General features: G+C 41.6%; 2 protein-coding genes across 3 annotated transcripts; both read left to right on the plus strand.

Moving 5' to 3' along the window:
* The first annotated feature begins 576 nt into the window (after positions 1–576).
* On the plus strand, positions 577–2,873 carry LOC104952000 (insulin-like growth factor-binding protein complex acid labile subunit). The gene is made up of 3 exons (XM_010778756.1): positions 577–657; positions 1,476–1,983; positions 2,083–2,873. The coding sequence occupies exons 1-3, from the start codon at positions 623–625 to the stop codon at positions 2,656–2,658; spliced, it is 1,119 nt and encodes a 372-aa protein (XP_010777058.1). The 5' UTR covers positions 577–622; the 3' UTR covers positions 2,659–2,873.
* Positions 2,874–3,996: 1,123 nt separating this feature from the next.
* mfsd6a (major facilitator superfamily domain containing 6a) lies at positions 3,997–14,140 on the plus strand. Of its 2 annotated transcripts, XM_010778758.1 has the most exons (8): positions 3,997–4,251; positions 5,172–6,732; positions 8,096–8,193; positions 9,629–9,790; positions 9,878–9,976; positions 10,148–10,440; positions 11,086–11,089; positions 12,451–12,534. In XM_010778758.1, exons 2-8 carry the CDS (start codon positions 5,174–5,176, stop codon positions 12,456–12,458), a joined length of 2,223 nt encoding a protein of 740 aa, XP_010777060.1. In that variant the 5' UTR covers positions 3,997–4,251; positions 5,172–5,173; the 3' UTR covers positions 12,459–12,534. The 2 variants fall into 2 exon arrangements, with proteins under 2 accessions (XP_010777060.1, XP_010777059.1); XM_010778757.1 differs by lacking the exon at positions 11,086–11,089 and having other exon boundaries at positions 12,451–14,140.
* The last annotated feature ends 9,646 nt before the right edge of the window (positions 14,141–23,786 follow it).

Genomic DNA, 23,786 nt, shown 5'->3' on the forward strand with positions numbered 1-23,786 from the left:
TGAGATGAATGGAGGTGGAGGTCCATCGACTGCAGAGTGCTTGATCTGTGTCGGGGGGGTTTATCCGTATTAGTGTAATCTTTCCTTCTGTGCCCAACAGGTCCGCTCGTCATCCTCCATTCATCCTACAGACGAGAACAAGTCACATCTGCTGCAGCTGGATTTAGCGAAGATACACAGCTAGAGTTTCGTTCGCTTCCTGACTTCTTTATTTCGTTTTAGGTTTGATATCAGGTGTTTTTTCTGTCCTAATAATCCTCCTGTAAATACTGCCTATAAACCGCCTTCAATCAAAAGCCATTCAAACAAAAGCAAACACTTATTGAGTCAACTGAAAAGGTTGCAGTAATTAAATACAGGTAGTTATAAATAAACCTGGAGATAAACACCCTCCGCTTCAATCCATCAAATCCATCCTGACTCTAATTCTCTGTGGCCCAGTTTCACTCTCTTAACCCCCCCTCTCTCCTCTCCTCCTCCTTTAACCCCCCTCCCACAGCGCATGGTGAATAATTGACGATCTCTCCCCCCTCCTCCCCTCGCTGTGTCTCTTTCCATCTCTCCTCTCTTTGTGGTGTCTCGTCGGATGACAGCGCCTCCGTCATGTCCCTCCACCTGATGCATGCTGACCGGCGTCTGCAGGAGACACAGCTGCTGGTAAGGTTACTTTTTTATTTAAAACATTTTCTTTATTGGATTCAAGTTGTTGAATAGTATTATATTTTTTAAATATATTTTTCTTGTATTTTAAATTGTACAACTTTATTTCATTTGTTTGACTTTTTCTGTCACAGCTGCTGGTAGAGAGTCGGAAAATGAATCTATTATTATTAACTACTGCACCGGTTCTTCATTTAAATGTTACTGCTATGCTATATCACTTATACTATTGTTTTTTAAGGTTGTACAGTTGAACTTGTTTTATCAGAGCTGCTGACAAAGTTGTACCATTGTATTTTATTAATCAAGAGGGATCAGATATATGAAAGGCTTCCTTTAGCACTATGTTATTTTGTTGGGATTGTTCTTGGTTTAAAACGCAGGCAGTAAAAAAGACCTCCGCCCTGATGAAAGCCTCTAACGCTGCCAGCTGTTTGCATTCAAATCATCAGTACCGCCGACTGAATACAGACTGAGATGCACTTTCTCCTATAGTGTTTAAACCTGTTCCTTACACCAAGTCTGCACCTTTTATTTTCTAATCAAGCTCAGCGTTAGATAATACCTCATATGCATACGGAACAACACAATCATAACATATATTTTTTAAGCTCCTCTGTGTATGTTTTCATCCGAGGTGGGAAGTAACTAAGTAGGTATCATTTTAGGGTACTTGTACGTTAGTTGAGTATTTCCATTTTATGCTACTCTATACCTTACTCCACTTCATTTAAAAAGGAAATAATGTGACTAGTGGACTAACTCTCACAAAAGAGTCAAATCATTTCAATCAGAACCTTGTTTTTCTGCACCAGTAAGATGCTTCTTGATGCAACAATATTGAAGGCGGTGCTGCTGCTGCTGGCGGAGGCGTCCTGCAGGACTCACAGCAGCTGGTGTGAGCCGGGCTGCGACTGTCGAGGAGATCTGAAGTTCACCATCTGCTCTCGGGGGCTCTTCACCCTGCTCCCCTCCAGAGTGCCGCCCTACACCGAGCTCCTGGACCTCTCCGACAACCTCATCTCCATCATCCCCGAGCGCTCCTTCGACAAGAACCGCAAGCTGCGCGTGCTTCTGCTGCAGAACAACAACATCAGCGTGGTGCAGCCCGGAGCCTTCTCCCAGCTGGAGTTCCTGCAGAAGCTGGACCTGAGGTGGAACCGGATCTCCGTGCTGACCGAGGGGTTCTCCGTCGGGCTGTCCTTCCTGCGGGAGCTGCAGCTGGCTCACAACCGGCTGACGCGCCTGGAGACCCACAGCTTCCTGCACCTGGACGCCCTGCAGAGGCTGAACCTGAGCGCCAACAGCATCCGCTCCATCCAGGTGATCAGTTACTCAGATACTGCACTAAGGTACCCAGCCTAGGGAGTAGCTTAATACATATAACTGTCTTTAATCTGATGACTTCTTCCCCCTCTGCAGGTCAGAGCGTTCGCCCCGATGAGCGGCCTGCGGAAGCTCCACCTGCAAGACAACCATCTGACCTCTCTGCGCAGCGGCATCTTCTCCATGCTGCGCTCCCTGGAGGTCCTCAACCTGGCCGGGAACCAGATCAGCGACATGGAGATGGGCGTGTTCAAACCGCTCACCAGCATGTCCCTGCTCAACTTGGCCGACAACAATATGTCGGCGGTGTACTTCAAGACGTTCCTCAGCATCTACTCCTACAGCACGCACATCCTGCTGGAGGAGAACCCGTGGAACTGCGACTGCGACCTGCAGAGAGTTTTCCGGAAGCTGCGCAGCATCCAGAGGCTCTACCTGGACGACTACTACAACCTGACCTGCGCTGAGCCGCCGGTGGTCAGAGACTACCGGCTGATGGACGTGGACACGGAGCTGTGCCTGGCAGAGACCGTCACCGTGCTCATCATCACCTTCACTGTGGTGACCACCTTGCTGGCCGCCCTGCTGATGGGCGAGAGGAAGAGAAGGAAGAAGAAGAAGATGACGCACTGGACGCAGCAGGGGGAACATTCGGAAGAGTCTGACTACTGAATCTGTCTATTTAAGTTTCTTATTTTCTGGCATTCTAGCAATATTTCCAGGAAACTGTTGCTCCAGTAAATATCTCAGGAACATCTGCATGGATAGAGATTTTCAATTCTAAGTTCATTTGTCTTATTTCCCACATGCCTCACACCAAAAAGATTCTGAAAAAGCTTCTAAAAAACCAAAACTGTAGAGAAAAAATCTGCTGCAACATTTTCTTTAAATGCAATGTATATTTTCACTGCTTTATTATTGCAAAGTTTTATTTTCTCATCTTAAATGCATTGTGGTGCATTTACACATGTTTCTGATGTGACCCTGAGTTTGTTAAACATTAAATGGGTGTTTAATGGGACATTTTAGTGACTTTAAAACTGTACTTTTTCAACACAACATTTTGAACGAGTCTTTAGCAGCCCCTGCAGGTCAAACAGATGCATTGCTTTTACAATTTGATGACATTAGATTTGATAGATGTGGCTTTAAATACATTTAATGTTTATTATTACTATTAATGAACTTGCTTTAATATAACCATTATATCACTCTAGGGACATATGCTTCAGTGGTAAGTTTATTTTCATTTTTCTACTCTACTGGATTTTTTTTATAGTGTTATCTGTGCAGAGTGATTTTAAACAGAATTACTGGAATGTCTTCAATATTTTTTTCATAATGATTGATGGAAGTTCCCCCTTGAACAGACATGCTGGAGCCCCTCAGGCGGAGTCTCATTGCTGCTTCAAAGTGAGAGGATTTAGCACTGAAGGGAGCCGGATGTTCACAAAATAAAAGCCTAATATATATTTGATATAGGGATGTATTAACTGTTTTTATCATCAGTTATTCATGCATTTATTTCATTTATCACCCAATTCATTGTTTGTTCTGAAAAAAGCGAGACATGTAGTTTTAGAAAGCTCAATTGGACGATCGAAGTGTTTTTTATTTCAAAATAAATCAATTTGTTATTATATAACACAGATTATTGGCATATATGGCATATTTTATTTATTTTATATATTTGTTTTTTTGGTCAAATAAGATTTCTATATTAGCTAATCACTTCCACAAATAATTACATCAGCTCTAATTGTATTTATTTACATATTTAGGGGTGGACAGATGTGCTTATTACAGGAAATACTTGTTTTTTTTACATTTAACTGAAGGAAATACATGTAAAATAAATTAAATGTAGTATATTGTGCAGCCACTTGAAACAAACTAGTTCATTTAGATAAACATCCTTCGACATTTTCAAAGATAATGCGATATAATCATAACAATGGCTTTTATTTTTGGAAGGGTTCGCCGGAAGTAGAAACATCCAACGTGGCGGACTTGATTGTTGGAGGACAGGTGGGAGCTCCGGTCTGACGAGCTGCTGTTGTTCCCAATACAAAGAGAGCAGAGCCGGAGAAACACTTCACATTAACGTTACAATTAAAAGGTTAATTTACAGTGTTACATTCAAACTGTATCCGCTAAATTAAAGTCGTATTTATGGCGCGTTTCGTTTGAAAAATGTTCGACAAAGGAGGGAGAAATTCAACAGAAACTGCGCAGTCATATTAATGGGAGCGGTAACCTGAGCAGGTAAGAACATTAATACATTTATTGTTTACATGTGCTGTTTTATCTTGCTTCAAGTCTTTTTAAAATACATTTGAGAGTTAAATTGAGGTCCCGAGCGGCTAAATGACAGCAGGTGCCACGTTAAGAGTAATTTCAAGCACGTGAAACCGGTTTCCTGTGCTTTGTTAAATTAGTGACGTCAATTTGGGCAATAAAGGTCATTTTTTGGATTTAACTGTGTTGTTTTTGGTGTGTTTTAAGGGGTTTAATAAGGCAGCTTTGTTCAAGATAACATATTACTTCCGCATAGGACCATCAGTGACAGTCAGTGACGGATACGCGGTTCCCAAACGTTGGTCCGCGGACCAGAAGCTGTTATTGCAGTTTGCATGTAACTTTATATTACTATTGTTGCATTTGAAAGGGGTTGATACTACAGTATAACTTTACTTTTTAAATATGATTTCAACATTTCCAAAAACCGACATTATTAGATATTCCTATAATTATGCAAGACTTATCAAAGAGGCTTTTTTTTCATCTGTAATCCCTGGACAGATGTTTTCTCCTTAAAACCCATATAATCTAATTTAATAAAACTGCATTATTTAAATAGACTTGATCTGATGTGGTTTGCATAACTAAAGGTGGGTAAATTATGGTTTCAAATATGTTAAAGTGAGTTTTAAAAAGTGTAACTATGGATCATACAATATAGTACTATAAAATGTTAAAATATTTGGATGTCTGTTTGTTTTATTATTAGGTATTCTGTTAGGGACAGTAAACATCCCTTAATCACAAAGTTAATTCGCACTAGAGGACCCTATTATCATGTTTGCCTGACATACTTTTGTTCTGACAGAGCAGACAGAACACATTTAGCCTGATTTGGTTACTGAGTGATGGTGATGCTCCATCATAATTTCCTTATCTTCCAGATATGCCAGCTGACGACAAGGTTGCCATCCTGACGGAGGATGAGGAGGATCAGAAGAGGAAGTATATGTTGGCCGAGCCCACCGAGGATCATCCGGCAGGTGCTTCTGAGACGCCACCTCAGACCTCGGTCTCTCAGCCGGAGCAGCAGCTGGCCTCCTCCGACTCCAACGACTGCTGCGAGAGGATGTGCCTCCGCATCAACATGCACCTCCTCATCTCCAAAGTCTTCTACTTCTTCTTCTACGCCGCCTACGGCTCTCTGCACCCTCTGCTGGCGTTGTACTACAAGCAGCTCGGCATGTCGGCCAGCCATAGCGGGCTCCTCGTCGGCATCCGCTACTTCATCGAGTTCTGCAGCGCCCCGTTCTGGGGGGTGGTGGCCGACCGCTTCAAGAAAGGGAAGGCCGTGCTGCTGTTCTCTGTTTTCTGCTGGCTGGTGTTCAACTCCGGCATCGGCTTCGTCAGACCAGCGGCGATGAAGTGCGTGGAGATAAACCCTGCACCTGTCACCACGACGACTACCATGACGACTTCCACGACTCTCCCGCCTGGTAACTTCACCAGCGGCTCCACCAACCGCAGCAGGAGTCGGCGGAGTTTTCTGGAGCAGTCCGGGCTTCAAAAGATGCTAGACTCTTATTTTCGCGTTTTCCACAGAGACAAGCGAAGCGTAGACGCCAACGACACTTCAGCTCCTTTCAACATCACTTTAGCTCCTTTTATTCCGGATAACACCACCCAGCTAACGCCTAACACCACCCAGCTAACGCCTAACACCACCCAGCTAACGCCTAACACCACCCGCCCCACCACCACAAGCACCACCGCAACCTCCCCTGCTCCAACCAAAGCCAAGGAGCATGAGACCATCTACAACCAGGACCAGGTGGAGAGCCTCTTCCTGCTCATCCTGCTCGTCATCATCGTGGGCGAGTTCTTCAGCGCCCCCACCCTCACCATCGTGGACACCGTCACCCTGCAGTACCTCGGGAAGGCCCGTGACCGCTACGGCCTGCAGAGGATGTGGGGCTCCCTGGGGTGGGGGCTGACCATGCTGCTGGTGGGCATCTGGATCGACCACACACACCTCATACCGGTGATCGAAGGCCTGGGCTGCATTGTGCCCGAATTCCGCAACTACCAGATCGCCTTCATCGTCTTCGGCGTGATGATGACCGTCGCGTTCATCGTCGCCACGCAGTTTTACTTTGAGGACGGCAGCGAGTACCAGCAGGAGGTCCCGGAGGCGGTGGTGGAGGACAGCCCCAGGTCCACTCCCGAGGAGCAAACTCCCAGCAGCCCCGGCACCAGCACTGCTCAGGAGTTCCACTACAGCGACCTGCTTAGGCTCCTCAGCAGCGTGCGCTACAGCTCCGTTCTCTTCGTCGCCTGGTTCATGGGCTTTGGGTACGGCTTCGTCTTCACCTTCCTGTACTGGCACCTGGAGGACCTGCAAGGCACCACTACGCTGTTCGGGATCTGCTCCGTCCTCAGCCACATCTCCGAGCTCGCCGCGTACTTCACCAGCCACAAGTTCATCGAGCTGGTCGGACACGTCAGGTAAAATACATACTGATTTTTATACACACAAATGTTACCAAAGTCATGCATTCTCTCTGAAGATCCCCGACAGAAATATTGCACACATCATTTTTTCCAAATCTAATTGGGGGAAATTTAGTTTTTTCAAATATACCTTTTAACTTGAAGAAACTGAACAAAATAACTTTTTAATGTTCTCACTATTAAAAGATTTCTAATAACATACTGAGATCTTTTTAGTTATTCCTTATCCTTCTTTACATTCTACACATCCTAAGGAAATACAAAAAACATATACATTTGTTTTAAGTTCAATTAGATGTCATTTCAATCTTGAAAATGTTTACTGACTTTCTCAACTCTTAGCATCTTATCTGCCTTCGATACAGCCTAATATCCCCTTCTTGCTTCACACTGAGCCGTTAAATCCTCTCTGCAGCAGGGGTTAAAGTGGATGTCTGACACAAAGCTGTCATTGATGCTGGGGGTTTCTGTCAGAATCGTGGGCTCCAGGGACATTTGAGAGTGAGGTGTAAGATTTCAGCTCTGAAACGTCCCTACTGTGGAGTCTGAAACAGAAGAGAAAGTCCTGCTGCTGCTGCTGGTGATATTAATACGCCTCAAATGAATCCCAAACCAAAGCCTTTTTGTTACTTCCTGAACAGTGTGACATCACGCTATAACACTTGCACTCCTATTGGCTAGTGCTCCAACACATTCTACGTGATAGGCAATTTCTACACTAGTAATACTAAAACATTCTGTCACAAAACGTTCACTTCATGCATAAGAAAGCAGAGAATAAGTACAAATAAAACTGTCCATAAAAACAGGTTAAAATGGAGAGATTAACTTCAGTCTGTTTTTCACTTCTGTCTCAGTTTTAGGCAGTTTAATCTCACACTTACTTTCTCTTCATGTTGTTCAGTCTTCAGTGGAAACTCACTTCCTGTTTTACCGACTGCAGGAAACAGCTTTTTAACATCTCACTTGCTGTTGGGTGAGATGTAGAATATATTTCTATTTTCGTGAGGTTAATAAGATTTAACGTTTTTTTCCAAGCGGGTCATTTATTTCATTTCGTGCATCGTGTTCTTTGTGTGCTCGGCAAACTTTCTTTGGATGAACAAACACTCAGTAATCTTGTCTTGTGATGAACAAATGTGTGGAGGGTGTGCCGGGTGCAGATCTCTGTGTTTGTCCTGGGGACAGCAAATACGAGAATGTCAAGGAGAGCTTAACAACACTTACATTAGACATTTAAAGACTTGTATTAAACACTGCTTCCCCCTCTGTTCACTGGAGAAACACTGCTTTATTATCTGTTTAAGTCCACACGGTAATATCTGTACACCCCCTATCCTCCCTCTTCTCCTCTCAGGGTGCTGTACATCGGCCTGGCCTGCAACACGGCGCGCTACCTGTACATCTCGTACCTGCAGAACGCCTGGATCGTGCTGCCCATGGAGGTCCTTCAAGGTAACGCTGCTCCGCCTGGAGGGAGGCGGGGGGGGCTAGGACCCGTGAGGACAGGAAGTGGCTATGTTTATCCAGCAGCGCTCTTATCAGGAGGCTCGTTTTCTCCCATTGCCTCTTTCATTATCAACAAGTCATTTATAATAATAGCAGGTAGGGCTGCACGATATATCGTGTCGTGACGATAATCACGTTATGCGCGATATTCACATCGCAGGACGTGCAATTTTTTTTTTTTTAGGACATGCAATATTAAGTAGGCAAATGAACTCAAACACTTCATGTTACAATTCTTTTGCTGCTTGCTACAAAAGGAAAACTTGCGAGGCTCTCATGCCAGGGGTACTTGAGTGAGTGACATGCAGGCTCTGCATGCACAGCAAACCACCAGTCAACCAATCACAATCATTCTTGATCAGATCACAGCAGGATAACCGAGCTAGCTCAGCTTGTTGCTCTGATAACATAAGATCCAGAAGTCCGGGACTAAAATCCTTCATCCGGTTCAATATTGTTTAAAAAATACCAATTGTATAACACTAAAGTTCAAGAAAGGATGGTTTGCGGACAAAAAAAGCACTCTTTTCTTCAATTCCTGTATTTTTTCATATATATACATATACTGTATATCGCAGGGGAAGAAAATATCGCAATGTCAGTTTTTTCCAATATCGTGCCGCCCTAATAGCAGGAGGCCTCATCTGAAGTGACCCATTCAATCTGCATGTTCTTCCTCTTATACCTGGGTTCAATCTGAATAAAAAAGCACAGTACACAGATTTAGTTTGATTTAATTATCTCCAATGTCCATCTAGAATAAAAAATCCTCCAAAAAACAAACGTCTTATACAATTATAAATATTTAGGTAATCACGTAAGACTTATTTGAACAATGCATGATGTTTTTAAATCGCATAATATAAGTGGAGAAATCCAACTAAAGAAGATAAATGGCGAAATATCGTTGATGATCAGTGGGATGAACTACTGCAGGAGTTTGTTTGAGATGTCCGCCCTGAGGAAACACAGACGCCTCTCAGAGTAAACAAGAGAAACCGTTCGATACTTCAGCCTAAAGTTCACTGACAGTTCTGTTTTCATGGAGGGACATGTTTAAACCAGTAAAGAGTGTCAGTCTTTTATTAACATAGAATGCTTCGGGACTAAGGCTTTAGCAGGACATTTAACATTTCAAATAATTGTTTTGTTGCTCTCTGGTGGACAAACTATGTAATGGAGTTATTTTTTCTATAGATACATTCTAGTTTTGGTCCTTTATCGAATACAATTTCTTGTTAAATATCGTCCCTTTTTAATATGAATTTTAACAGATCATTTCCGGCCAAAACACATAGAAGAGAAATGAAATTCTGTCTGTTGGTATCCTCATGGCTGATTGCACCTTTTCTAAATATCTCTGTCCCTGTGTGTCCTCCAGGTGTGACGCACGCCTCAGTTTGGGCCGCCTGCATCTCCTTCCTGAGCGCGGCGGTGCCTCCGGCCCTCAGGACGTCTGCACAGGGCATCCTGCAGGGCCTACACCTCGGGTTGGGCCGCGGCTGTGGGGCCGTGGTGGGGGGGGTGTTTGTCAACTACTTTGGTACGACACAACATCGGCAGCACAGTCACACAAAAGTGAGAAGTATTCCACGGTTACTTACAGTTTTACCTCCCGTTTGCTTTGCAGGCGCTGCAGCGACGTTCAGAGGCATCGGCATGGCCTCCCTCGTCATCCTCCTCATCTTCTCCTTCATCCAGAGTCTCACTGCGGAGAACGAGGACAAAGGTTGGTCATTTTCTGTATTTCTTTTAGCGGACAAAGCTACTTTTTTGTTTCTGATATTGCAGACTTTTCTATACAAGTGAAATAAATACTACCAAAGCTTATGAAATCTAAATCTTTGAGACATTCAGTGTTATCCTTTCTGTCTCTGTAACATGTCCTCTCTCCTTTTAGACGATAAGATGTTGGCGGAGAACATCCCGGTTCCCTCCAGCCCGGTTCCCATCGCCACCATCGACCTGGTGCAGAACCAGAGCGGCACTGGCAGCCCAGTGCTGACCCGCCACCCCGCCGCGCTGCCCGTGAAGAAGACCAAACACCAGGAGGACCAGGAGGACGTCAGCAAGCCGGCCTGGGTGCTCTCCGGCGCCCCCTGGGTCACCGTGGCCTTCGCCATCGTGCAGATCAGAGAGATGATGAAGATGACGAAGAACCCTGTGCCGCCATCAGAGACTCAACCGCTGCAGGTGAATCAATAAATACAAACCATGTTCAGAACTACATTTAAAAAAGTAAAGAGGCATGTTTGACCTAAATCAGAAGGTTCTATCAAGTTGCCGGTGTCCTTTATTCACAACATATTCAATAATATTGCAGAACTATAGTTAAAGAGTCAAAGTACCAGAGTATTGTGTTTTTAACCTAAAGTAGAAGGTTCATTCCAAAGTACGGTGTCCAAGGTAGGATAAAAACTACAAAACACAGACATTATATTCAAAATATATACAGAAATATGGCCTGCTTATACTCTCCTCTGGTATATTTCTGTTTTTGAGCTGGGACTAACTATATAACTATACTTTTATATCTTTGAGAATCTGGGTTGGATATTTTTTTCATTTTATTACATTCCATACCAAATTATTATTGATTAATCTCCTAAATAAACAGGAGATTAATCAACAATAAAAAAGGTTATATCCTGGTGTTTCCTCCTCATATTATACTACTAATAATAATAATAATAATAATAATAATACTAATAATACCCTTTTTATGTGTGTGTGATACTTTAAAGTGTGTGTATCAGGATGTCTCTTGAACTCACACTAACCTCATCTTTCTGCCATTTCCTCCCCTAACCGACTGCCCCCCCCACACACTCTCTGAAGAAAGGTGAGACGTTTTTTGCGTGCGAAGGTCAATGGAAAATTACTGTGTGTTTGTGTGTGTTGAGGTGTGNGCCGTAGCGCTGTAAAAAGCACGACCAATCATCTGAGCCGGCCCGGCTAAAGTAACTGGATGGCCTACCTGCCTGTCAGCCTTCCATCTGTGCACAAACTTATCTCGTGCCCTCATTGGTCATGTGCGCGTTCGTTGGAGGAGGGGCTCTGTAGGGAAGTCTGAAGGAAGGGGCAGATTTTTTCCGGCTGTGTATTTTCAAATTCTAGCGCACTCGAGCTGGTTTCTCCAAAATTACCTACCCTACCTTTAAGGTTAGGGTTCCCTGTGACCCGCAGATTATGTAACCAGGATTGATTCTGGATGGTTTCATTGGAAAGGAACACATCTCCTTTCTAGAGATCATGATACTTGATGGTAAAAAATAGCATCACAACGGAACTTGTCGAAAAGTGACCCTCCTGGACCGGGTTAGTGGTTAGACATTGTAGAAAGAATATATACTATTAGAAAGACTGACCTGCTCGCTAATACAAGAAAAGGCTTTATGTGGTGTGCGTGTGCGTGTGTGTGTGTGCGTGCGTGTGTGTGTGTGTGTTGAAAAGATACCAAATCTCCAAGATGCTCTTTTGAGGCATGACTTAAAATGTAATTCTGTCATAGATTACGTGATGATATAAAGTCGCACTTAAATATTTTTGAATTTTCTTGCCAGTAAAACAAAACAGAACCTTAACACTTTGGGTACAACAAAAACAATATTGGACCATAAAATAAAACAGTCTCACGGAAAACAAGACATGAAACAGGGAGTGTTTCCTGCGTGTGTGTGTGTGTGTGTGTGTGTGTGTGTGTGTTGATGCATGCGTTGACTCATCTGTAACTTTGTGTGTGTGGTATGTGGGCGTGTATATGCATGCATACTGTACGTGTTTGCGAATCTCCCACGCCTTCGTGTCATGACGCAATGTGAGGTGCGTGCCCTAATTCCCCACGTTGATGTGACCCCCCCGACCCCACCCTCGTCCTCCTGTCAGCCATGTTGGATTTCCTCCTGAAGATGGACAGGTAGAGTAGCGCAGCAGAGAAGTTAGAAGAGAAGGGAAGTGTGTTTTAAAAATATATAAGCTAGTTTAGTTAGCACTGAGATAGATACAAGATGCTAACGGTTAGCAGAGCTGGAATGTAACTAAGTACTTTTACTAAAGTACTAATTTGACAGGATTTTATTTTCCTCCAGTGTTTTTATTTACTAGTTTTCTTAGCTAGCTCTTTCTTAGCTTGAAGATGATTTTCAAAATAAAAGCCTGTCCGTGTTGCAGCTTGTTGTTACTGTTTGTTCCTCTCGTTGCCAGGTACCTAATGAGCAGGCGTCGCCCGAGTGCGAGGCGGTGTCGTTGCCACACAGAAACCCGTGTGATGACGGCACAGAAACTCCCACGCAGCCAGACACCACCCGCCCCAAAGCACCCACAGACTCTAACGAGGACAAAGACCAAACGCACCCTTTCTCACCCAGAGGAGAGGAAAACCCAGCCTTCACAGGCGAAAACACACAATGACTTTTCATTAGAGACTATTTCATTCACACACAGATTAAGTGTGTATTTATTGCTGCAAAAAGGATTTAGTCTTAACATCTCACTGCAGGTACTTCTTAGAAATGAGTCAGTATCTTGTAAAAACGTATTTATTTGGATTTATTGTTAAATTTTGCAGAAAATATCCTTTAAATCTTGAAACGAGTAGCTAATTCGGCAACTCTTTTTTAACATGGGTGGTCTTTGCAAAGCGGAGTTTGTTTTGATGGAACTGGAGGTGCACTTGTTTACATTTGCCCCTCAGAGGTGATCCAATCCAACTCCCCCTGTGCACTGTTCCAACTGCCCTTTACCGGTGGAGTGTGAAGGAAATTCCTTCGAAGTTATTTATAAACTAATTGGCTTTAAAGAGTGATGAAATCTGACCAAATGGGGATTCAATCCAACATTTGTATCGTAAAGTAACATGAACCAACCTATGCTGGCCAGAAAGTTAGGTAAGAAACGACCAACAATGGAGGTTGTTATCTGGCACAAATTACAAGATTCAAGAGATCTTTTAGTTTCAAACCGTTTGCACACGGCAGTACGTGCAAATAAATATACAATATTAGTACAAATTAGCCATGTTAGAGAAAAAAAAGGGTATAAAATACGATTTTAAAATGTGGATTAACAAAAACCTAAAACTACATTTAGAGGTAGAAATAGTTTTTATACACTATTTGGGAAATATTTGGCCAAATAATTGTATTTTCTAAAGTATTACGCCTTAAATCCAGCTCTTAAATCCTGCAGAAGCCATGATATCCTTTTAATATATTTCATTATTGTTACGTTTTGTTTGCAGAAGTGCTTTTTCCCTTGCAGGAATTGAGCACATTTCCCTGGCCTTTTGGGTAAAATAGGTGTTACATTTGTTTTTAATTGCAGGTTTCGATGACAGGAAAAATGGATTCGCGTCTCTTCCCCTTTTTGTTTCAGATTCCATCACTTCTCTAAAAAAAACGATCCACTTTTAATACTGAAGAAGTGCCTCTTAATCATGGTTATTGTTCTCACTTATTATTATAAGATGTCATGCAAGGATCCCTTTACTGCACTCCTATACAGACTGATCCGTCACACTGAGGCTCTTTTTAATATTTCTATATTGAAGCTGCCAATAGCCGACACACTATATTTACCGTCTTTGTTTTCCTTTCTCCTGCCAAACAATTACCCAGTGTTCTTTGTTTCAGTGTCGTCTGGATTGAGAAGCCTTCAGAAACAGAGCTACATGAAGGAAGCCAGGGTTTCTTTTCTTGTGTAAATTAAATAATGAAAGGAGGTTTTATCCTCTAATGCAGTATCTGTATCTTTATCGCTTTGGTTAATAACATTAAATATTTATCTCACTAGTACACTCCAGATGTGTCTGTTTACTCCCCTCATGTGGTACGATTTGAGACATTTAGAATTAAAACGGCCCTAATTTGCCTCAACTTAAGTGATTTTCTAAATACTTTTACCGCCGCCAACAATAAATCGTTTTTTTAATTATTGCATATCTTCTTAAAAGTAAAACCTTAATTATTAAACTACCTACTAAAATTAATCATTTCAAATTATCAGGAACCTTTTTATATATTACTTTCGATGCAGTTTGAGAAATCAGCCACTTGATGGCAGTAGCGTTTTAGTGCTATGGATTTATGGAGTCTTAAATGGACTGAACCGTGTGTGTGTGTGGAGGGTTATTGAGGTCGTGGTGCGCCTGCTACTGATGGGTGTGTGTGGGAGGACAGTAATAGGCTTCCTCAAAAACTAGACTGTCGTAAAAAAAGAAAATCAAAACCATCTTGGCTCACTCAGCTTGTCTGATATCCTCCGAGACGTCCCTGCTTTCCTTTTATTTTTGTCTTAAATAATGAACAGAATAATAGTGTTGTTGCATGAACACGAGCTGCGACACTTTTTAGATATAAACAACACAGAGGGTCGAGAAAAAACTGCTTTTTATTCCCTAAAACTGACCTACAGATGTTTCCAATTACTGGAACAAATCATATTAATTATTTAATTGTCTTACTTGTGGGACATGAGGACACAAAGATATTTATTTGCAGTGACTTTTCCCTATTTGACAGTCTTGTTTCTGATTAAATCATGTGGAAACAAGTCAATAATCATAATAATTGTTCTTTTATTTAGTTTTTAACTATCAAAACTGTATCAGGACGTTGGGACTTAATTTTAGTAGCAATAAAAGCATATTTAAATAATTTCCCAACATCTTCTTGCTTTTCTCTCTGCCTTTTGCTTAAATAGTAGATTTAAATTACACAGAAGGTCTTGAAAGATAGGCTTTTTATTCCCTAAAATGCTCTAAGAATTGCAGCACTCACCTACAGATGTTTCCAATTACTGGAACAAATGGTATCATGGTTGTTAATTTATTAAGTGCATTGCTTGTGAGTGCTTAGATCATTTAGAAAAATAACAAAAGTCATTATCATAGTTATTTTAATTAGTTTTTAAACTATATAAAATCGGTTGCAAAAAAGGATATTTTCCTTTTTGTATTATTTCCTTTGACCCAATGCACCAGATGTGCTATGCCACATCCTCCACACCTGAGCGTTAAAAGCATACTCATCGGATGCTAATATCTCATAAATGGCATTTTCAAAATTTAGTCCATTTTGTTGCCTGATTAGCATCCTATTAAAAAAGCATGACTGTTATTATAATAAGTCGTTCTTGCCCAGATACAACCTGAGGCTATTTATAGTTTCACTCGTCCAGCGCTGATGGAGAGACCTGAGGAGGCGATCTGTTGAATCAAAGTGATGAGATGGACTCTCCGGAGACGTCTGGGACCATTTCTGGGAGAAAACTGCCGTTTGAATGACCAGGGTATATTGCCTCTAAATAAAAAGTAGTAAAAGTAGCAATACTCAAGTGTAAAAATACTCTGTTACAAGTGAAAGTCCGGCAAATTCTCCCTTATCCCCAGACCCCAGTGCACGCTGACATTAAAAAAGGCCATATTCCGCTATACCCCCTAAAGCCCCAGATTAGCATGGTGTTCAGTTGGGACTGCTGTGTGTTCACCATGTAGTGAAACCTGCACAGAGCTGCAGGAGCTGACTAAGTAAACTGTGCAGTGTAACTGAGCAAACCACAGAGCGGGTCATGGGTTAAAGATGGCTGATACCGAACCCCCGCCCCCCCTTCTCTATCGGTTAGACACCCTGCAGCGGTGCATTCAGGACCACCTGAGTCAGCCTGAGTCACACTGGAGACCGCAGACAGTCGTGTTTCTGGCAGCATGCTGCACACTACATATCACTCGGCTGCCTCTTACTCGCCTCTACTCTTTGCTACATTTTAAATCACACATTTGAATTATAAAGACATCCAACAGGGGCTGCATGCTCCAACAACACTATGTGATGTGGTACTTGTATTTCTTTACAGTGTCATTAGGGCATTAGAACAGGGAAATATTCCTAAATGTAGTAACCTGACTCTTGATTTGCAACCCATACATCGACCACAATGTATCCACAAACCCTGCATTGATCTGAGAACCCCCTCCCCTGGTCAGTGTATACCTGTTAGATGTATTTTTTTACAGTCACGTAACAGTATTTAATTGATATGTTTATTGTAGGGACAGGAATCAGAATCAGAGTTATTGCCATGCAGATTTGCATATACAAGGAATTTGATTGGGTGTATAATGGTGCATGCAAAAACACAGTTAGATGAATTAAGAAACATACAGCTGTCATCCCTAACAGAAAGTGTGTGTGTGTGTGTGTGTGTGTGTGTGTGTGTGTGTGTGTGTGTGTGTGTGTGTGTGTGTGTGTGTGTGTGTGGCAGGGTGATGCTGCAGTGTGAGCGGGTGCAGCAGAGTGAGATGAATTGGAGCTGACAGCTGTCATGGCCGCTCTGCCTTCACCCCGCTGCCAGCGTTCAGCCTCTGTTTACAGTAAAGTGGGGACGCTGCCATGTCACCTGTACACATACTAGCAATACCAATAGTAATCTTGATTCAATTTTATTAAACTATGTGTTTTTTGTCTTCAATGCAGGGAGGAGTTGGCATGAACCAGGCTTCAGATTCAACTTCAAATAGAGCGGACATTTTTGGACCCACTGCAGGTATTTTAAAGTTTGTATTTGTCTGTCTAACACACAAAATGTAGCCGATTATCCAGAGTCAGATTTAATACATTCAGGTTATAATGAGGTGTATTGCCCACTAGGTGTAACAACAAGTGTACAAATAAAAGCAAGGGTTGCAAAATCAACAACAAAGACAATAAGAATATGATTCAACACTTTGGAGAATATGTAGGAGGAACATTAATATATTATTGTCGAAGAAATGCAAAACAAATATAAAAAAATACCCTTAAAATATGTTCATTATATCTGAATCAAAATGGAATAAATGTGCAGTTTTTGGGCAAAAAATGTGCACAATTCTTTAAGAATGTGAAAAGCTTCACAGTACAATGTTTAAGAGATAATAAAGAAATAAAGTCAACAAACAAAAATGTAGAATAGGAAATAAGACAATAAGAAAAAACACTATGAAATGTAATAAAATGTGCTAGCGCTCCAACACATTGTACGTGTTAGTCTAAGGGGCGGGACATCTCTAAGCGGTCACTACAGAGGTGGCCAGCTAACCAATCAGAGCAGACTTGGCTCCCACTGTGTTTTATTTTTGAAAAACCTTAAAGGTTGCCTTCAGGGTCCACAGTGTGCAGGCACGGTAATGTATGTTAAAAACATCTTAAGCACATTACAAGCACGCCATTCTGTTAGTATAATCACATTTGGAAACGACATGCATCATTATCAAGGGAGCAAATTAACATGTTCATCCACCGGTCACAATGGTTGCTGCTTCCCAAACTAAGATTCACCGTCTCACCAGCCAAATATGACTCTGGGGAAAAGGAGAAAGGGTCTCTGCTATCATAGAAGATGATCGACAAACAGTCCCATCACTGATAATGAACTCACCGTCAGTGCTTCATGTATTCCCTCACAGATTATAGACTTATAATGGACATGCATTATTAATCATTAAAAATCAATGAGAGGCTGCGAGGAGTGTTGTAGGTCTATGGTGTGGTTAATGATGGATTATTGTGCTAATTATCACCATATGAGAGCACAGGGGGTACGGCTCTACACAGTGAAGTGTCACTAACCGGACTAATTACAGATAAACCTCCTTTTCCCAGATGCATCAACATCTGCAACAGATGCTGCCGTCAGACGAGAGGACGGACTGCAGCATTCAGAAAGCAGGAACCTATTCGTTCATTATGTTAATCTTTTATGTTGAATAAGCTTCAAATTAAACTTCACATACCGTATATAGAATTGTAATTTTCATCAGTGTTTGCCATCGTTATAACAATTGAACTCGTGTTTCTTGCCAAGCCTGACTTCTCTTTGGTGATTCAGAGTCCTTTTGTCGTCATAATTGAAGAAATGATGGGTAATAACACACCTAATGACTAAATGGTTCCCCATCTTAATTTCTCTGTACTCTTAAGACCTCTCCAGTTCATCTTGGTGATTAAAATGTATGTTTTCAACAGCTCTCTGAAAAGAATTCCCTCCTTTGTGGTGGAACAATCATGCATTTCAATAGTCTGACAGAACTCATGGTTATCTAACAGCAGCCCAGAAACATGCGCAGATCATATTTATATCTGCATTGCCAAAACCAGGTAATTTGATTTAGTTGTCTAATGTACTTTTGCATATTTTTGTCTTATTTGATGTCTTTCTAATGTCTTCTTTGGGCTGGATTGGAAAACAATAACACTTTTTGAACTATTGATATTGATTCCTGGTACACCTGTTATCCTACAAAGATCCTTGCGGTCTCAAAAGTTTCCCAAACCTCCCTCACTGCCCAAAAGTCACGATCAAACCTTCACCAGCAGAAACTCCAGGTACTTTTTGTCTCTCCTCAGCAGCCATGAAGTTTGAGAGAAGCTCTGCAGCGTGACCTTTCCCCCTCTCCAGGCAAACACCTCCACACTGCAGCAGCACGACCACCACCGCCCCCCCACACCACCACCAGGCTGCCTGGACCTCACAGCAGAATCTCACGGTACAACTCACACAAACTTCACACAGTTTCAACGGGCACTTCTTAGAAACTGCTAATGTCCGCAGGTTTTAATCACATATCATATTTAGTTCTCTGATCTCTGACTGTGACTCCAAAGATGTAATATTAAAGATCCAGAGGTTTTATTTTTCATATGCACAATAGCTACACTGTCGTTGTTGGCCATTAAAACTGGAAGAAAAAAATAAAATCTATATCATTTTAAAATAAATAAATAAACACTATTATAATGATGATGATTATAATATATAAAATATATATATGAAAAATTAAACAAGTATACTAAATAAATAATGAAATATCATCATAAAATACAAATACATATAAAAAACACATAAATATAATAACATTAATATAATATCAATTATTATATAAAGTAATGAAATAAATATGCGAATAAGTAAATAATATAATGTAATACATCATAATATATTATATTAAAATACATATAAAGTCTCAGACTCCTCCAACAGTAATATATAATATATATTAATACTATAATAACAAATATATACATATTAAATAAATAAAACATGTAAAATGAAACACTGTGCAGTAAATGAAATACTTTCCTATCCTGTGACACCTGCATTTCCCTACAGGGATCAAAATATGTTTTTTTGATCTTGATTCGTAGAGTTTCTCACCTACAATCTAAGCTCAGATAGAATTTGTTGGAGCATTATGGACTCCTCTAAACCTCAGGCACTTTGTGCTGCTGCTGCTGCTGGATGTGGAGCAGGACAACAGGGGGACGTTTTGTCCTGGCTGGGATCAATCGCTCCATAGATGACGCCCACCTTGCAGGCCTCTCTGTGGGCGGGCGGTACCCAGCAGGCCGGCCCCGCCTGGCCCTCCTCCGGCCCCCGCAGCCTGCAGGGCAGCACAGCAGGAGAGTTGCACTTTACATCTGAAATCTGACCCCGCTGGGAACTTTAGAGTCACTGTAGGACAGAGCAGAGGTATCACAGTGGGATCTACTTCCTGTTAGAGGTGGAGTCACTCACTGTCAATAAGGTGGCAATTTGAATGAATCTGTGATATACTGTATCTTTTACTGGAATCTTTTTTGTTTACGCATGCATGAATAGGTGAAGGTGCCTCCCAACCACAGTGTCAGTGCACCCCCATGGCCTTTATCTACAAAGCTTTACTTATAAAGACACCAACAAACCAGGAAGTCACTCAATATGACCACAAAGAGACATTAACAACCGCTGTAAAGAGCCCACAAAGACACACAAAAGAAAATGGACACTCTTGGATGTGAGTGGTTTTGCAGGACTTAGAAGTACATGTGTACTGTTTTGTAAATGATGACCTTTATCGTCCACAAAGACAAACCAACGGACTACAGCGGCTGCATAGAGATACAGAGCAACCAATTAAATGCAGAAAAGCAGTGCTTAAACCTGAGCAGCCAGTTTAGTAGTTCATATTCTACTAATTTGCAGATGTAAAGAAACCTGTTGCCTCTAAATTTGTGTTTTTATACTTAAATGATATATAATTATACTTAAAGAGGCCTTATTATGCTCATTTTCAGGTTGCATGTTAGTACTTTGGGCCCCCATCGACATATCTGCAAAACGGTGCTTACTAAAAACTTGTTATGTACCTCAAATGTAGGACGTTTTACTCATGAATATGACACTTTCATATCAGAGAATGTCCAAGATCTTTTCTTGTACATTTACGACTTTAATCTTGGGAATTCTGAGTTTTCCCCAGAATATTACCCCCCTCTTGTGTCCTTATTTTTTCTTCCTACAATGACCTTAATAGGGGTTTCAGAAGACAGAAGAACACATGTGTAATAGTCTAACTGTTTATCTTTTGAGTCATTTAGCTGATGTTTTTCTGCAGAATGAGCTTCATTACAGTTTAACACTCAAAAGGGACTTTTAACTTTGTTTACATTTACATGTTAGTTATCCCGCGCTGTTGTCCAGAGTGAGTTCCCTGACCGCCCACAATCAGGACATCCACATTTGCATTTTACTCACTTAGCTGGAGTTTTATTATTTTTACCTGCAGGGACTTCCAGTAAATTCGCTCCACTCCACTTCCTAAAAGAATGACAAAACCAGGAAGCAGTGACTGACAGGAAGTGGATCTTTCTGTGGAATTAATGACAGAAATTCATCCTTCTGGGATTTGACGCTGGGAGGGGTTCTATGAGGAAGGACTTTATTTATATAGCACATTTCAACAAGAAAAACATTCAAAGCAAAGAGATAACACATTATAAAGCTTTAAAACCCCAAGAGAATCTAAATTAAACTAACTCAAATAAAAAAGACAGCTTTAAAATACTAGTATTAAAGTTACATTTCTGTTTAAAATATAAATATATGTTGGATATATGAAGGACTTGTTTGTTTGAACATGTTAAAGGACACAACTACAAAGCCAGGTTCAAGTTATCTGTATTACATTATGAGTAATTGGTGCTTTTAGAAATCCATTCTTTCCACAGAAATGAGGCCTCATTTGTCTGATAAGATTTCAACTAGTCAAATTCCCCTAAAGTCTGAAAATAAACCAATCTTTCGTTGAGAGACAATCAGTCACATTTCTCTGAAGCTCTGTGTAGGAACTAGCCACCAAGGAAGATACAGTATCTGATCATTAGCGGCAAACAGCCTTTTATTAAAGGAACGAAGAGGACGTTTCTTTACACCTGCATGGTCGATGGTTCAATCACTTGTTTGTTTCAGCAGGTCAAGGACAAAACTATAAAGCCTAGGTCAAGTTATCAGTATGAAAAGTGCAGAATTAAACAATAATTGTCGAATAAGAAAAAACAACTAGTCAAATTCCCCTTAGACTGAGATGAACAAATCTGAGACAATCAGTCGTCACGTTTCTCCGAAGCTCTGTGCAGGCAGGAGCCTCCACGGATGAAATGTGATATTTAATTAACGGCAGATAAATCTTTATTTCCACTGTGTGTTCGGCCCTGTTGTCTTACCAGTGTGTGTATTTGTCGGTGCGTTAATGTCGCCGAGACAAATCCCCGAGCGGCTGTGATGTGCTGCAGGACGTGGGCAGGGCGTGTGGGTACTTGTGCGTGAGGAGCCCTAAGTTTGCAGAGGTTTTTTTTCTAATTGAGTCAGGGACTTATGCTGGCAAGGTAGGCGTGTGAGTGGGGGGGAGACTAATCCCAAGCTGCTGTTGTTTTTCGTGCCTGCTGGCTGGAGATCAAAAACCTAACAGCAATAATCATGCAGAATGTGTGGCTTCACTTCAAAGCCTGCTCAACTTTGCTCACACCCTTCGCATTGTTTCATCATTTCTACCGTTTTCTTCTTATTCTGCTGCTGCGAGGGATTTTTCCCCCATCTTTTGTCACATCCATCTCCAGCTTTGATGTGACCTTTCCGCAGAAATTAATCAGACTAATCACACCTTCAGATAAACCCAAAGTTGAGGTGTTTGTGCGCCACATGTGAGGCGCTCTGGTTTCCCTCTGACTGCAGAGTGGTCTGCCTCCGCCTCAGATAGCAGACCTGTCAGACGTCAGCAGCACTCTGGGGTGAGGAGAGCGTGGGCGGCGAGGGTCGCTGAGGCCCGAACGTGGCCAAAACGGGCAAATCCCCACCACGTCAGCCCACGGCCTGTCAGCAGGGAGCTGCAGGGCTTCCCACCATGCCTTAAAGGTGCAGAGCATTTCAAGACCTCTGAAAACTCCATCGCAGTAATACAGTCTACTCTGCTTTCATCCCACAGCAGCTGATGCACAATTGTACTTGAAGTGACCTTTTTCATATGTGTGAGAACAAAACCTTGGATATACAAATGTACATTGTATTACATTTCCAGTTAGATATCCAAACATATTTAATCTATATTGATATAAAATATAGAAAAAGCGGAAAATGTTCACAATAGAGAAGCTTAAATTAGATATTTATTTGACTTGACTTTCACACAGACCTATCAGTATGAGTCAAATAAATAGCTTTTTGAACATGTCACAATAGAGGCACAAAATACAAATATGAAGCTGAAAATAAGCAGAATAGGGTTAAATAACAAAATTTTATATGATGTAATATAGTTGATAAAGAAACCTGACAATACAAAAACTCATTGAAGTTAGCTCCATCTTTAAATAAAATTATGTTTGCATTATTACATTTTAATCCAGTAATATATTTGATAAGGAAATGGCCATTAGTTTTAGTATTAGCACGCTAATACGTTTGTACTTTTACTCAACTATGATTTTTAACGCAGGAGTCACTTGCGGAGTACTTTTCCCACTCACTGCTAATTGTTAAGTTGTCAGTCTGATAGAAAAACTTTCTCCACGGTGCAGAGTGTCCGTGTTTTCAGCGAGCAACCTCACAGAGGTGATGTATTTTACTCCATGCGAGTGTGAAGGCAGCAGATTTCCACGCTGGCACACTGAGCAGCAGCAGGGCCCTATAGCTGTTTCTGCAGTAAAGTTTCACACACATAAACACACTGCAGGAACACTGCAGTCTCTATCTGTATGTCACATAACCTCCGCCTACACTCACTACGCCCACACACATCCTTGCCCAAAACGCCCACACGAGTGTAATCAGTGTGCAAAGAGACACACACACACACACACACACATCGCCCCTATACACACTCCCCGCCCACGCAGGCACACACGTGTTCAGTCAGACATAAGCCGCTCATACCATCCCACACTTTCTCAACAGACACAAAGTAAGACTGAGCAAACACACCGGCCTTATTCACACACACACACACACATTCTTTCTCATGGCCTCGTACGGCATCATACAAAAGAAAACTGCTTAAACTACTTTCTAACCAGATTTTGTTGATTTCACAGCATTTCTTTTCACATCCACGCCCGTCTGAAATGCGCCCGCCACCCAAACACAGGGTGGAGACGACAATAGCAGGACATTTCTTCTTTTTTTTTTGTATCTGCTGCTTTTTGGCATTCCCTCCAAATGAAAAGGGACACTCAATGACAGGCAGTAGCACC

This window comes from Notothenia coriiceps, unplaced genomic scaffold, assembly GCF_000735185.1.
Source record: "Notothenia coriiceps isolate Sejong01 unplaced genomic scaffold, NC01 NC01_scaffold00019360, whole genome shotgun sequence".
In the NCBI taxonomy this organism is placed as follows: domain Eukaryota; kingdom Metazoa; phylum Chordata; class Actinopteri; order Perciformes; family Nototheniidae; genus Notothenia; species Notothenia coriiceps.

Bases quoted from the DNA above. Each gene is read 5' to 3' on its own strand.
- LOC104952000 (XM_010778756.1), top strand. From the start codon at position 623: ATGCTGACCGGCGTCTGCAGGAGACACAGCTGCTG. The intron at 658-1,475 runs GTAAGGTTACTT...TTTCTGCACCAG, and splicing joins TGCAGGAGACACAGCTGCTG to TAAGATGCTTCTTGATGCAA. The intron at 1,984-2,082 runs GTGATCAGTTAC...CCCCCTCTGCAG, and splicing joins ACAGCATCCGCTCCATCCAG to GTCAGAGCGTTCGCCCCGAT.
- mfsd6a (XM_010778757.1), top strand. From the start codon at position 5,174: ATGCCAGCTGACGACAAGGTTGCCATCCTGACGGAGGATGAGGAGGAT. The intron at 6,733-8,095 runs GTAAAATACATA...TTCTCCTCTCAG, and splicing joins GAGCTGGTCGGACACGTCAG to GGTGCTGTACATCGGCCTGG. The intron at 10,441-12,450 runs GTGAATCAATAA...TCTCGTTGCCAG, and splicing joins CAGAGACTCAACCGCTGCAG to GTACCTAATGAGCAGGCGTC.